Source organism: Schistocerca piceifrons, chromosome 4 (assembly GCF_021461385.2).
Source record: "Schistocerca piceifrons isolate TAMUIC-IGC-003096 chromosome 4, iqSchPice1.1, whole genome shotgun sequence".
NCBI classification, from domain to species: Eukaryota; Metazoa; Arthropoda; class Insecta; order Orthoptera; family Acrididae; genus Schistocerca; species Schistocerca piceifrons.
In genome coordinates, this window is record NC_060141.1 from 121,231,689 (window position 1) to 121,248,310 (window position 16,622).

At 40.9% G+C, this 16,622-nt stretch overlaps 1 protein-coding gene across 4 annotated transcripts in view; it reads right to left on the reverse strand.

Moving 5' to 3' along the window:
* Positions 1-2,055, reverse strand: part of LOC124794696 (glycerol kinase-like) — a 164,887-nt gene extending 162,832 nt beyond the window's left edge. The window contains exons 1-3 of one of the 4 annotated variants that reach the window (XM_047258259.1): positions 1,635-2,055; positions 1,269-1,396; positions 1,059-1,171 (exon numbers count right to left, since the gene is read on the reverse strand). In XM_047258259.1, the coding sequence (XP_047114215.1) occupies positions 1,059-1,130 (72 nt within the window). In that variant the 5' untranslated portion in view covers positions 1,131-1,171; positions 1,269-1,396; positions 1,635-2,055. Of the gene's footprint in view, positions 1-1,058; positions 1,192-1,268 lie in introns of all 4 variants that reach the window. The other 3 variants (XM_047258261.1, XM_047258258.1, XM_047258260.1) reach the window with 3 other exon arrangements.
* Positions 2,056-16,622: the final 14,567 nt, after the last annotated feature.

Genomic DNA, 16,622 nt, shown 5'->3' on the forward strand with positions numbered 1-16,622 from the left:
CACCACATTTAGTACTTTTTTGCTATAAAATTTATAGCCGAAAGGTAAATTTAAAAAACGCTATATTAGGTACCAGACAGACTACGAAAAATATAGGAAAGGGGGTGGCCCACTATCTAATGTTTACCAGGTATTCTGACAAAGTTATTCTACATTTTAACGTTTTTGACATAGGAATATCACTTATTTTGGATTCTCACTGAAATTATAACTACATTTACAAAAATTTTCTGTTAATTGAAAAACATTATCCAGCAATTCCTGCTCAAAACTAGTGAAGCTCCCTCACAGTGTGATCTTAAAGAATTATCTATCGTTCACTTTCATGCAAACTAATGCTGATGACTTAAGTATATTTCCATTTCAGTTACCTGGCATACTGTCAGTTGGAACATCAACCAAGACATTACACAAAATAGATATATACAAAAGTCAAAAATGTTTTGTACCATTGTTTGGTTATGAAAAGCCCAACTAAAATCACACATATTCGCATTACTGCTTGAATGAAATTTAATACAGACACTTATCAGAACTACAATATTTTATTGTTACTTCATGAGAAACAATCACTTAAGTGTTACTACAAAAACTGTGTTGCAAGATTATACTTAAGTATCCTATTAATGAATTCACAAACACGAGACTAGTTCTCAAAGTATATATTGAACAAGCCTATTTAGCACAGCTAAAAGCAACTATTAATGTAAAGAAAATAGTCCTTGTTAAGGGTATTGTGATATATCAGAATTGGTTATAGCTCTTGGCTGTTACATGAGAACCAAGAACTGACTTTATAAGGCAGGACATGAACGTACATCAGTTTATAAGCTTCAGTTCTGCAGAAGTCTTCACACTTCAGACTTACTGCTCAGTTTTTCAGGCTAAACATTAAAACAATACATAAGAAGTACCTTTATTTGGAAGGAATCTGGGGAACAATGGCAATAAGAATTCTAAGTCACAAATAGGCACACACTCATAGATAATGTAGAAAGTAAAGACAAAATTAGAGGAATAATTACTGAATTCCAATGGAAATAAAGCTATCAACGTACCAGAAAACGGGCGCTGCTTGTTCCTTCGTCTATTGCCCCAACCAAGGGGCCAAATCTACCTCGTACTGGCATTTTCTAATTTTATTGCTTCTAGACACAAAAGTGTTAATCGTCTGTGAACATAATACAGTTTCTGTCAATGCTGTTGTAAGTTTTGTGTTTTTCATGATTAAAATTAGCAAAAGTAACGTATTTTCATTTTGTTCTTACAGTAATTAAATCGTTAATACTAGCATCTGAAGCGAGTTTTCTGCTACGGTACGTCTCCTATTGGTGTTTTTCTTCTTGATGCAGTCAATATTATACCGCTACTGCCCAACAGCTTATCTTCAGAGAAGCTGGTACGCAAGAATCGTTTATCTATATTGTGTGTGTGTCCTCACAAACAACACTGACAAAATTTGTCTATGGCAAATACGAGAGAATGAATGACAACGTGTAACTGTATGAAGTAGCGTAAACAAACTTAATGCTCACATCTTTAACTTTTTAATATAACTGCTAACATTAGCCACCAGATCGGATAGTATTAATTCAGATTCAAGCATTAAATTTATTCAGACGACACAACAGTACCTAAACAACAACGTCCCGATAAGAATACAGTAATGAACAGTACTGCAGTACTTCTAGTCTCTCGCGATGACTCGGCTCAACGTTATGAAAACAATATTGACTTTCAGTGGAGATCACCCTGCTATGATTTGTTTTTATTTTACTTTTTTTCGTATCTACGTATTTCCCAGCTTTAAGAATGAGTATCTCATTATCTCATTCGGTCATCACTTGTTCAGAATTCCCACACTAGCAGCTATCAAATCACATCTCGATTACATGGCATTTTCCAGTAGTCGATTGCATTACAATTCCTCTTGCTCCGCACCAAAGTTAATCACTTTAAAAATTGCTTAAACTGAATTACGCCAGGCCTATGGCTACTTTGCTGTGTTAAATCCATGCTTTCGGAGGTAGCATTCCCGAAAATATTTGTTGGCGACTCTGTGACTGCAAGTGAGTCTAGCAGAAGAACTATGCGAAGTTGTGTGCGAGAGTCCGGAACACCCAGCCGCGTTTGATCCGTGTTTTTTTTTATTTTTTTTTTTTTTCATTTACAACGATCTGATTGCGCAAAATGCTGTGCATGCAATAAATCGCTGAAAATTTGGAATGTTCACAAGACACAAGCTCCAATTTACTGCACGCCCACCACCTGCTGCAACAAGCGACTGCGCCCTGACAGCTTCAAAGTTTATTTCATTTATTCAGAACATCATAATGGCGAAAATACATTTGTGCTCTGATTCGCAATCGTATCGCAAAAAAATGCAGAAACGGAAAGACTAATCAAAATGTTCTACACCAGGGACGGCGACGAATTCAGACCACAAACCGTGCCCTTGCGTGTTTGGCCGCGTGGTTTGAGGCGCCATGCAACGGATTGCGCGGCTCCTCCCACCGGAGGTTAGAGTCCTCCCTCGGGCATGGGTGTGAGTGTTGGTCTTAGCATAAGTTCGTATAATTTGGTTAAGTAGTGTGTAAGTCTAGGAACCAAGGACCTCAGTAATTTGGTCCCTTAGGATCACACACACATGGCGTCACTCAACAAGTAGGCACACCATGTCTACCTGCAACCGTGCAGGGTTTTCACTCCTCACAACCACAGCATATAAATAAGACGAGCCTGACTGCAACTACAACCTCGCACAGTGGGTACACAAATATTACCTACAACAGCTGCTGCATTGGGTGACTTACACTGATGCACCATCTGCGATGATCGCCACCAACCAGGACCCGTCCACCACACCCCATTCCTCGGTACCCCACTACGACACCATCCTCCATGATACCAAAACACCAGCCGCGACACCCGTGCCACGTCCCATGATAATCGTTCATGACACCCACATAACTGACAAACCTGCTGCAACTACCTTACTTCTGGTGACGATGCTCCCGCTAGCAGGCCGTGCAAAAACAGTGATATTGCTCTCTGGAATGGGTCAAATGTAAACAGTGATATTGCCCTCGCGAGCGGATTGTGTGGCTCACAAGCTACTCTACATCAGCCCAATATAAAGATTAACATCTTATGCAATGGTACTGTACACAGAATTAATACTAGCCCCAGTCCACTAGTCTGAAGCCTGCCCCACCACCTCACCCCTCACAAACTAAAGGCAGCCAAGGCCGCGATCAAAGAGCTGTTACGCGAGGGCACCATCAGGCCATCAGAGTGTGCATGGTCCTCACCAATTACTATGAGAAAGAAAAAAGATAAAATGTGGCACCTGTGCGGGGACTATAGACATTTGAATGCGTGCACCACCATTGATAGTTACCCTGTGCCCAATATTGAGGACCTCTCCCAGGAACTAGCTGGTGCGGCCATCTTTAGAGTGATCAGCTGCAAAAGAGCTTATTTGCAGATACGAATGGCCATGGAGAACATCCTAAAGACATCAATAATTGTACCGTTCAGCCTATCTGACTTTCTCTTCGTGACATTCGGACTAAAGAACACAGCCCAGACTTGGCAACAGTTCATTGACAGCTTGCTTTTTACTGTGCCCTTTTGCTATTGTTACTTGGACAATGTAATTATCTTCTCACAAGTAACTCAAGGTCATGAGAAACACCTCCAAGCAATATTCGACAAACTAGCTGAGCATGGTATGCCCAACATTGAAACTCATAACAGAACGTTGTGTTTGGACCAACATTAAATGGGACTGTACTGTGTGGACAAGAGCCTGCTTCCAGTGTCAATGGGTCAAGACATGATGTCACGGCCAACCACCCTTCATGGAATTCCCCATCCTGTTGGCCTTTTCCCACATTTCCACATAGACCTGGTGGGGCCACTCCCAGATACAAACAGATACAAGTACATCTTGTCACCCATAGACAGGACAACTCAATGTGTGGAGGCCACACCTCTAAGTCATATTTGAGCCAACACCATCGTCCGAGCTTTCATCAAACTATGGATTGCATGCTTCGGCTGCCCCCTGACAACTGACCAGGGCCGCGAGTTCGAGTCGGGCCAGTTCTCCCATCTCTGCCACGTCTGCAGCTGGCAGCGGTTCCGCACAACAGCCTACAATTCTCAGTCTATCGGACTTGTGGAACAGTCACTGCACCCTCAAGGCAGCACTCGTATGCCATGACCAGGAGTGATTGGAGGCCATCCTCTGGTTGCTGCTGGGCATACTAGCTGCCTACAAAGAAGATCTGGATGCCTCGGTGGGAGAGGTGCTCTACAGGCCACCGATCACCCTCTCAGCAGAGTTTGTGTCTCAAATCACCGACCCCATGGATATCAACCTGCTGGGCCTACTAAAATGTGTCAGGGGCCACATCCGCCATGTCTGCATCCCACCACGCCAAACCGACCGTCTTTGTGGACAAGGACCTCCAGTCGTGTACACATGTCATACTCAGGACTGACACTGTCAAACACATCCTCCACCCTGCGTACAGTGGCCCATACAAGATATCTTGCAAGCTGGATAAACGACAGCAGTATCACTCAACTGCCTAAAAACGGTGTGGACTCTAGTGGACACACACGGTGTTTACCCTCCACTGGCCCCTGCTCCATGCCCCTCAAGCCAATTTACAGTCTGCCTAGACTTGCAAGACTAACTCCCAGCAGACATTTTCGTAACACTGCAGGAGTCACTACTTATGGTTATGGCTAAATTCGACAATAGACAGTTGGGCTACCACACAGTCTTGAGGTCATTAGAGCACTCCATACAACCTTCCGTCTACGATCGACTCAGCAGATCTGAAATCCATTCTTTCTTCGGACGGCTACCTGCTTGTGTCAGCCCTGGAGCACATCATAACAACTGCCACCCCCGAAACCGCCACCAGCGGGCCGACAGCCTCACCAACACCAGACGACACGCCACCAACCCTCAACGCCTCTACAGGCACCGCCGCTGACGTCACGGGCTGGCCGCTCCTTACGGCCGCCCAGGCACCTGGTGGACTACGATATGTCAGTCCTTGCCATCGCCAGTGCGACAATGCACCACGATAACAAGTCACCGTGCTCCGCACTTGTGGTGGGGGTATGGTAAAAGTATTCATAGTAAGAGACGGGAGTGCGAGTGATTATTTATCGTCGAAAGTACCACACCTGCTTCCCGCTACCTACACAAGCTTCTTTTTATACACATGCCCATCATATCAAAAACACGCTGTTCCTTACCTTGCAATGTCTCACTGTGTGCGGAGAGCAGCCAAGTCCACTCAAAATGCGATGTCTGCAATCTATTACTGATGTTCTAATTTTCTTTCATTCACAACTTATTCCTTCATAAATTAACAATATCGAGTTTTAAACCGAAAAATCGTTCCCAGAGCGCCCCTTGATTTAGGCAATGCACTTTGCAGTAACATATAAAGTCTCCATATCTTCGTTCAGTTCCATCGAAAACTGTTGCAACAGAAAGTAGAATTATGTGTGCAACTTCAGAAAGTTTAATATTCGTACCACCAATTTCTTCATGTGCTCTATGCCTGCAGATTTAGCACAAGGGGATTCTTGGTGCACAGATGAATGAATTCCATCTGTTGGTCGTTGTATTTTTTGTTCTTTCATCGTCAAATACAACTTTTTCAAATTCTTTATGAATCGTACTCTAATGTCATTTCATATCAAATTTGCAGTACACATCAATTATGAATTTGCATAACAGATATAAAGCATTCTCATTCCTCTCTTCTGTCACTTTCATTCAGTTTTAAAGACTTGTTATGACAGATCGCTACACTGCCTGTTTTAGAGTAGACAGCCACTGGATTTGCTAACATCCTTCATACCACAAACAAACAGCGAAGGGTAAACAGTGCCGAATTAAAGAGAGTTGTGCTGGCCGAAAAAATCCCCCTCATGTGGTTTGGCACACCATTACTGGGCCTGGCATAAACAATTGCTGCATAGTGTATGAGGTGGCACAGTGGTTATTTATTTCTTTATTCGTCCATCTTTAAGCGTTTGCATACAGTCGATGTCGTCATAAGTAATGGGACAAGAGATTTTATAAAGTATGACAGACTTGATAAGAAATATACTGACATTAGATTAGATTAGTACTTGTTCCATAGATCATGAATATGACACTTCATAATGATGTGGAATGTGTCAGGTTAATAAAAGGTGTCCATACAAGATATTACATTACAAAAAATATTACATGACACTTAATATTTTTAATTTTTTTATGGAGGTTGGGGAAATTACCCACCTACTACATCCAAAAATTCATCTAATGAGTAGAAGGAGTTGCCATTAAGAAATTCTTTTAATTTCCTTTTAAATGCCATATGCCTATCTGTCAGACTTTTGATGCTATTAGGTAGGTGACCAAAGACTTTCATGGCAGCATAATTTACCCCCTTGTGAGCCAAAGTTAGATTTAACCTTGAATAGTGAAGATCATTCTTTCTCCTAGTGTTATAGCCATGTACACTGCTATTACTTTTGAATTCGTTCAGATTGTTAATAACAAATTTCATAACTGAATATATATTGTGATGCTACAGTGAAGATCTCTAGCTCTTAAAATAAGTGTCTGCCGGATGATCTCGGATGAGCTCCAACAATTATTCTGCTTACACGCTTTTGTGCAATGAATACTCTTTTACTCAATGATGAGTTACCCCAGAATATGATACCACACGAAAGCACAGAATGAAAATAGGTGTGGTAAGCTAATTTACTCAGATGTATATCGCCAAAATTTGCAATGACCCTAATAGCATAAGTAGCTGAACTCAAACGTTTCAGCAGATCCTCAGTGTTTTTTTCCAATTCAACCCCTCATCAATGCATACACCTAGAAATTTTGAATATTCTACCTTAGCTTCCGATTTCTGATTGAAGTCTATATTTATTAATGGTGTCATTCCATTTACTGTGTGGAACTGTATATACTGTGTTTTGTCAAAGTTTAATGAGAGTCCATTTGCAGAGACCCACTTAACGATTTTCTGAAAAACATTGTTTACAATTTCACCAGTTAATTCTTGTCTGTTGAGTGTGATAGCTATACTTGTATCATTGGCAAAAAGTACCAGCTTTGCATCTTTGTGAATATAGAATGGTAAGTCATTAATATATATTAAGAACAGCAGAGGACCCAAGACCGAACTTTGTGGCACCCTATTCTTGATTGTTCCCCAGTTTGAGAAATCACCAGTTTTTTGCATATTATGTGAACTTCTTACTTCAACCTTCAGCACTCTTCCAGTTAGGTATGATTCAAACCATTTGAGTACTGTCCCATTCATACCACAGTACTTGAGCTCATCTAGAAGTATTCCATGATTTACACAATCAAAAGCCTTTAAGAGATCACAAAAAATCCCAACAGGTGACTTCCAGTTACTCAAGAGCATTTAATATTTCATTAGTGAAAGTATATGTAGCATTTTGCGTTGAAAAACCCTTCTGGAAACCAAACTGACATTTTGTTAAAACTTTATTTTTACAAAGGTGTGAAGCTACTCCACAATACATTACTTTTGCAAGAATTTTTGATAAGGCAGTCGGAAGAGAAATTGGGCGGTAGTTGTTGACATCAGACGTACCCCCCTTTTTATGCAGTGGTTTAACAATGGCATACTACAGTCTATCTGGCAAAATACCCTGCTTCAGAGGGCTATTACATATGTGGCTAAGAATCCCGCTTATTTCTTGGGAACAAGATTTTATTATCCTGCTGGAAATGCCATCAGTACACTATGGTGCTTGTTGTTCTTGTGGTTTTCAGTGCAAAGATTGGTTTGAGGCAGCTCTCCATACTGCTCTATCCTGTGTAAGACTCTTCATCTCCAAATAACCACTACAACTCACTTCTTTCTGAATGTGATTGCACTGTCCATTCCTTGGTCTCCTTCTACAGCTTTTACAACCCCTCATTTCACTTCCCTCCAATATGAAACTGGTGATCCCTTGATTTCTAGGAACGTCCTATCAAACGATTCCTTCTCATAGTCAGATCATGCGACATATTTCTTTTCTCCCCAGTTCTATTCAGTACCTCCTTTTAGTTATAATATAATGAAATAATAAGCATTAGTTACGTGATCTGCTCACCCAGTCGTCAACATCCGTCTTTAGAAACTTCTATTCTCTTCTTGTCTAAACTGTTTATCATCCATGTTTCACCTGAGTACATGGCTCCATTGCATACAAATAATTTGAGAAAAGACTCCCTAACACTTGTATCTGCTATGTTGGTGCATAAGTTAGCAGCGTTTTTGCTTTGCATGTTGGTATTCCAGCTGAAATACATTTATTTATCGATTTTCATTTTTTTATTTGTAGATCACTGTTGCTATTTGAGTTTAAATACTGCCATTTTGTCATTTTGAGGCAGTGAGCTAAGCTTTGTGCGCTAGAAAATGGAGTGACAAGTGAAGAAATTGGAACGTTTCCGACACATTCTTCTGTTTGAGTTCAGTAGACGTGTTACAGTAGCGGAGGCACCCAGAAACATTTTCGTTGTGTATGGGGATAACGCCATTGGACAGAGCACGGCAAGAAAATGTTTTTCTCGTTATGACATAAGTGACTCTTCATGTGCAGCAAGATTTTCAGCATTGATGAAAATCGTTTAAACCCATTAATCCACAATGATCCACGTCAGTGCACAGGAACTAGCAAATGTGATTAACTGTGATCATTTCACCGGCATACGACATTTTTTTTGCAATGTAGAAGGTTTAAAAATTGGGTGTATGGGAACCACTCACTCTTAAGCCAAAACCACGAAAAATCAGGTTGTGGTCATATGTAAATTCTGCTTATTCATCATCAACTGGCTTATGACAACATCAACCATTACTGGCCGATGTAGCCAAGTGGTTCTAGGCGCTTCAGTCCGGAATCGCCCTGCTGCTACAATCACAGGTTGGAATCCTGCCTCGGGCATAGATATGTGTGGTGTCCTAGTTAGGTTTAAGTACTTCGAAGTCTAGGGGACTGATGGCCTCAGATGTTAAGTCCTGTAGTGCTTAGAGCCATTTGAACCATTTTTAAACATCAATCATTGCTTTGGTGTATCATAACTGGTGATGAGAAATGGATTCTTTATGCTAAAATAAATAAAAGAAAGGAATGGTTGAGTCGAAACAAAGCAGCAACTATCTGTAAAGAGATCTGAATGCTTCCATACAAGATATGCAACTTGTGATCAGCAACAGTGTGGTGTATTACGAATTGCTTGCCTGAAGTCTAGCATTCACTACTGACATTCATTGTTAACAACTGAGACATCTTGATGCATTCCAAGAACAATGTACAGAAAGACTATGTGAAGTGATGCTAGAACAACAGCTGCCTCATTCTGCTAGACTGACAAAAACGCGCTGTACAGAAGTTGAGCTGGGAAGGCATTCTGCATCCAACTTATTCACCTGATCTTGCACTCTCAGATGTTAGTTAACCTTTCCGATTCTCTATCGATCTATGTCCAAGGAACTTCCTTACTGGATGAAAATGTGCTTCGAATATGGCTCGACCAGTTCGTCACCTCAAAGTCACATGATTTCCACAGTCGCAGAATCGAGAAGTTACCCAAACATTGTCGGACAGTTGTAAATAGTGAAGGAGAATATATTATTGGTGAAGAAACTCTCTTTTATATGTATCTGTTGTGTTTATTAAACTCATGGAGAAACGCTAGGAACTTATGCACCAACTTAATATATTTTATGCTAACAAATTTCTCTTTTTCAGAAAGGTTTTTCTTGGTATTGTCAGTCTACATTTTGTATCCTCTCCACTTCAACAATCATCAGTTATTTTGTTGCCAAATAGCAAAACGCATCCCCTACATTAACTGTCTCATTTCCTACTCCAATTTGCTCAACATCATCTGATTTAATTCGACAACATTCTATTATCCTTGATTTGCTTTTGTTGATGTTCATTTTATGTCCTCCTTTCAAGACACTGTCAATTTCGTTCAGCTGCTCTTCCAAGTCCTTTGCTGTCTCTGACAGAATTACGATGTCACTGGCAAGCCTCAATGTTTTTATTTCTTCTCCCTGAACTTTCAACTGCAAAGTTTTCTCTTGTTTCCTTTACTGCTTGCTCAATGTACAGATTAAATAACACTGAGGATGAGTACTACACATAATTAAAGCACACATAATAAAAGGTCATATATAATATATAAAGATTCCTTCACATCGTTAACAGTCAAATATGGAACTAAACATTGTTATGTTACGTACGAAATTTCACATAGTAAAAGAATAGAAAGCAGCAATGTCCCAGTGTGGTTATCAGCAAAATATGCATAGTGGGCAAATTATTAAGTTATTTGCATATTCATTATATACATAATACACAATACCACAGGGGCCAAAAAGGGGTAGAAGGAACTGACAAACAAATGGTATTATGAGTTATTTAGTAGGTTAGGTCTATTTCTGAAAGATTTTCAAAGTCTTTAAGAGCGTAAGAAACTTTTTCTTTCAGCAAATTTTTGGATCTTATTTTTAAAGATGTTAAGAGAGGCAGGATGTGCCTGCCCAGGTAATGTGTTGAGTAGCTTTATCCCTACATATTCATAACTGCCTTGTGTTTTTTCAGTTGAGTTGTAGGAATGTCTATCTTCAATGTTTCATGAGTATTATGATAATGAATGGACTGCCTAAGGTTGTAACTGTTTAGATTTTCTTTTATGTGCAAAAGGCAGCCGTATGTAAAAAGATAAGGATATGCTCTTATCTCTAATTCCTTGGCAAAAAAAAAAATCCTGGCACCAGGAGAATTACCCAATAGAAGAATATCACAAATTAGGTGGCAATGAAAGAAGACATAGTAGGAGTTAATCAGCAGTTTTTCTGAAACAGATGTCCATTTTCTTTCAGTAGACAGATAATTTGTGAAAGGTTTCGAGATATACAGGGTATCCCAGAGATGTTGCGACAAACTTCAAGGGGTTGTACAGTGTGTCTTGGAGAACACCCCTTCGACAGCAAACGTGACTGCATGCTGATGGGCCATATGTGGAACATCTCATAATGTTATTTGTTATTCAGCGATCGTGACTGATTGCCACGACTGGAGAAGATGGAGCTAGCTGCTGTATAGACAGGCCTTGTCTCTTATGAATGTGATTCTCGGCTGCCTCAGTGGATGATGGTTTCTGACATGGGTTTTCATCTGCAGTTTATTTTTCTCTTGTATATCGAAAAACATTGTAGGTTTTAAAGGGTTCCAGCTGAAAATATACAATGGATGGAAACCTATGCCCAAGGCAACAGAGCATCACATTCATAGGAGACAAGGCCTTCCTTTGCAGCAGCTAGCTCCATCTTCTCCACTGGCTAGAGTTGCAAACAGTTGCATCACTGAATAACAAAAACAAATTGCAAGACGTTCTGCCTACGGTTCATCAGTGTACAAAGTCACGTGTGCTGCCAAAGGGATGGCCTAGTGGTATATTCTGGCACCTATAACTTCGACACTCTACACCGCCTTTGATGACTTTTCCAATCACAGGTTCCTATCCTCACTTTGTTACTCAAGACGCCCTTTACAGTCCCTTGAAATTTGTCGTAACATTTCTGGGACACTCTGTATAGTATATTGACACTCCCAAGCTAATTTTCTATCTAGGTACATGCCAAGGACTTTGGCAGAAGCGGACCCGACATCGACACTGGATAGGCTGAAGGAGATACTTAATGTCTTTTCATGGTTAATAGCTAACTCATTGACTTCAAACCACATGTTGGATAATTTGAAGAGCTCTTTACTTTGTTCCTTCAGTTTATTTAAGTCCTTCCCAGAATTGATAAAGGTGCTATCATCTGCATAAAGCACAGATTTTCATGCCATACTGCGGGACAGGTCGTTTATAAAAGTTACAAACAGTAGTGGCCCAAACACTGATCCTTGGGGAACACATCCAGTAACATGTAGAAACTGTGAGTTTTGACCGTTGTAGCTCACAATTTGTTTCCTTTAACTGAGACAGGATTTAACGAGGGAGAGTTCCAGGTCCCTAATACCAAAACACCATAGTTTCCTGGCTAACATTCTGTGTTTTATAGTATTAGATGCCTTACTTAAGTTCGCTTGTGTGGCTTCAGCCGACAATTTGGATTCAAAAGAGCATTTCACAATGGAAATAACATTTTCAACAGCTTTAGCTGTTGATAGCTTGTATCGAAATCCATATTGAGACTTAGTTAATGTACTGTTTTTTGACAGATGCATGCAAACTTGCTTTTATATACGATATTCGAAATAGGTACCAGAGAAAGTAGACAATAATTGTTATTGCAGGATTTATCACTCTTCTTGTGTAAAGGACTGACTACTATTTTAGACATTCTGGATAAATACCACTAACAAACATATAGTTTATAAATGTGCAGGAAGGGAATGATATTAAGTCCATTTTTTTAATCACAAAATTTGAGAAGCCACTTAATTTTAATACTGATTTAATTACATCCCATGCTTCCACATTTCTTCAAATATAGGCTGGCACAGTGTCAGCCAAAATTTTGTGAAAACTGGTTTACATATTATATTGTGAATTAGGTTTTGGTGCAAGATCCCACCTTTTCTTATAAGGATGTGAGAAATTAGGGTTTGCAGCATTGATAAAAAAGATTAAATTCACTTGCAATGACATTAACATCATTTGTATCTTTTACACAACGTCTACCTGTATCTAATTCTACTTGAATGACTCTCCACAAAGACTTGCATTTGTTATTGGAGCTTTCAATGCAGCTACAATCTGCCCTACATTTGGCTAATCTGATTAGTGAACTGTAGTGTCTCTTGAGGCTAATGTGTGCTGCTTTATCAACGCAAACCCATTGATCCTAATTTCTGTAAATGATGTGTGGCCCATTAGTGTACAGTTGTTTGGCAATACTTGCTTACTATAGGTTTATTTCCTTTGGTAACCACTGGGCAAAAGGTATCGAAATTTCCAGGCAGCATACTAATAAACCTGCTACAAGTAATCTCAACATTGCTGGAAGCATATATTATTTTATTCCATTTAGTACCTTGTGCTTCTTCATGCAGCTGTTTACACTTTCATCACTGGTTACATTGAATTGGTTCACGATCTATCTTTGTTTCATTAAATCCTAGTTTTAACCATAAACCTTTGTGACCTGTCAGAGAGTCAACTTTAAGTAGCCCCAGTTCAAAATCGTCTTTATATACACTTGTAATAAAATTCTCAAGACAAAAGAGTTGTCTTGTGGGACTGCAAATTGCACTGAAGAGATTATGAGATCTATAAAATACAGACTGGAAATGGCAAGAAAAGCGTTTCTGAAGAAGAGAAATTTGTTAATATCGAATATAGATTTAAGCTGTGGTAATTCTCTTCCTTTAGGTGTATGGAAAGCGAATAACAATCACCAAAACAATGTACATTGAAGAACACTTTTATTAAATATCTGCATCACATATACACAAAGCTTGAACATTCGAGAGAACAACCATGCAAAGGCAAACGTATCAGTGATCCTCAATCAAAGAGTATACAAGTCTGCCTCGAAGATGGTATTTCTTGGTTCTGCTTGGTGCCTGGTGGGAGCTTCAAGGATTTCAGTAGGTGTATGTGAGTAGTTGAGGCGTGGTGTTGTGTCGTCGGAAGGTCGGCGAAAATGAAGACAGTGCTGTCTCGAACCTCGATGGAGAGGTGGTCTGCGTTGATATCTGCGATGTCGACGATAAACACCGTATTGAGAGGGGGTGAAGGAGTTGAGAACGTGGTGTCACACTAGGAAGTGAAGTCATCGCACACTCCAAGCATTGTGTCTCATGGAGATGCACTGTTGACTGTAACGAGCAAACTTGTGGGAACAGAGAGCTGTAGATTGTCTGTTAATGACTAGTCTGGCTCTACCCTACTTGATGAGACTATTAGGCATTTGCCATTTGAATAAAATGTCCAGTGTATTCTGTCCTCGGTCGAGGAATATAGAAAACAGCTAGGATTCGAATTGGTGGCCCTGGCCAGTTGTTACAGATGAAGGGCGACCAAAACTAGAAATCCAGGAGTTGACGATGGCGTGGGCGACCGAATCAGTCATAAACCTGGACAGAGGAACAGCTATGACCCACCTCCTTATCCAGCAGATGATTGAGAGTATATGTCGAAAGCCCTGTGAGAAAGGGAGAAGACCCACGATGTTGATTGCACATGATGTAGCCATTCTTTGGGAATGCTAAACTGTCCTAGAGGAGGCTGTGCATGTCGTCCAACTTTACTTCTCTGGCAAGGTACAAGGCCCACATCCAATCACAGCAATCGTTCTTAACCGCTGGCCAGAAGAATTGTTCGGTAACCAGTAGTAGCTTTGATGCCTGGGTAGCGAGAAAGTCTAGGGAGTTGAAAACCACTTGTCACAGAGGGGTAGATACCACAGGTCTGAAACTACATGTTGAAGTTGCGCACGCAATGGGGTTGGCTGAGCCAGGTAGTTGGTGTGGTTCGAGGATCAGTGCGCATTTTGTCTCCTTTAGCATGTCTGCCAACTCAGTGTCGTCGGTTTGCAGGTGGGCCAGCTTGCCCAAGTCAATGGGGAACGCGATAATGTTCACCTAGGACAAGTAATTGGAGACATGATTGTCAGAAATGCACATATAGCGTATGTCTGTCAAATACTGGCTAACTAGGTCTATGTGCCACAGGCGTTGTTGATGGACATCTTTGTTCAGGTTGCAGATGGCATCTGCAAGTGGCTGATAGTCAGAAAGGTTGTAAACTCATGGTCTTCAATATCATCAAGAAAACGTCTGAGTGCCTCATAGTCCACAAGGAGTTCGCACTCGCAAGTAGACCACTTGAGCTGTGTTGGAGTAACTTTTCTGGAGATAAATCAGAGAGGTTCTGTAGTATCGCCGGCCTGTTGCTGCAAAACCATACGCATTGATTCATCACTTACTTCAGCAGTGACAGAGATGGGAGTGTCAGCTACTGGATGAGGGATTGTGACAACGTGGATGAGGGCAAACTTCAGGGACTTAAATGCTTCGATAATGTCATTAGTTCACGGAACTTATCTTGAACCTGCAGTGTTTTTACCGATCAGGGCTTTGATGTGCGTTACCTGGATGAAGGCTTCATGAAGGAGGTGAGACTGTAGAAGTTTACAATATCTAGGAATCCACTCAATTCACGACAATCCATTGATGGAGGGAGGTTATGGACAAACCCGAGGTGGTCGGATGTTGGACATATGCCCTCAGCCGATACCGTACAGCCAAGAAAAGTTACACTGTTGTAAGATAGTTGAGATTTCTCGTGGTTAATTTCGATACCATTATTGTGGTGTGTGTCCTCGAATTGTGTCAAATCCTGTATATGTTCCTTGTGGAGGGGTAAAAAATCAAGATGTCACCTAAATAGGCATATGTGAGTGGGATGATGAACAATAAAGAATAATAAACTGCTGCATCTGCGCCGGATTTTTCAGATCATGTGGCATCGAACAGTATTCGAATAGTCCAAATGGAGTAATGAGAGCAGTCTTCAGATGTCCTCTTTCAACATGGGAATTTGATGGTAAGCTTTGTGGTAATCAAGTACATTGAACAAATGTGTACCTTTGAGCAATTAGGTGAAGTCCTGGATGTGTGGGGATCGAATAATTGTCTATAATAGTGCGAGAATTCAGAACCCTGTAGTCCTTGCCTTTGTATAATGCCCACATCAAGTAGTTCACTACTAGCTGATTTAACGTGGTGCAGCTGATTTAGCATGGTGCAGCTGATTTAGCATGGTGCAGTATTTGCGAATGAGAGGGTAAGCCTTGTGTCCTATTGGGGATTCCTCCCTCAGTGTTGGTTCAGTGACAAGCAACATTAGCAAACGTACCCTTGTCTGCATTGTATGAATCCATGGGATTACTGTCATTGTTGGTCCATGGGAGTAGGGTGGACTAGGAACAATCACCATAGAGCAAAATATCACTGACCTTGGAGTTCTGTGGAGAATGTGGCGCCGGTGAAGGCATGATCGTGGGTGCCGAAGTCATCAGGGGTGTGATCGGTGCTCTACGAAGAGCTGGCATAGTGTCTGATGAGCTCCCCGCCAGTTGTGCAGATGCTGTGTCGATTACCCCAGCGAGGCAGAGCGTTTTGCACTTGTAGAGCATCAGAAGCAGAGCACTCAAGCATAAGCTAGAGCAGTGATGTGGTGAGTTGAGCCATTAAATTGGAGTACTCAGAGAGTGAGGTAAGGAGGAGGTCCTTAAAGGGGAAAAAGGGAGTAGAATCGAACAAGCCCAGAATGAGGGAGCTGGAGGTGTGATGGAGCAATGAGCTCGACTGAGTATCAGTTGATAACCCAAAATGTTTAAGGAAATCTGTACGCAGTAAAGGTTCGTCCACATCTGTGAAATGGAAATCCATAGAAAATGAAGAATGGGAGTAATGTGGACCTGAAGCTCTGCAGCGCCAATGATGGTGACGTTAGAGTTGTTAGCCGCATATAAGGTTAGCTCGGTTGGTGATGTTGGCATAACTTGCGAAAGTGATATGAAATGGAA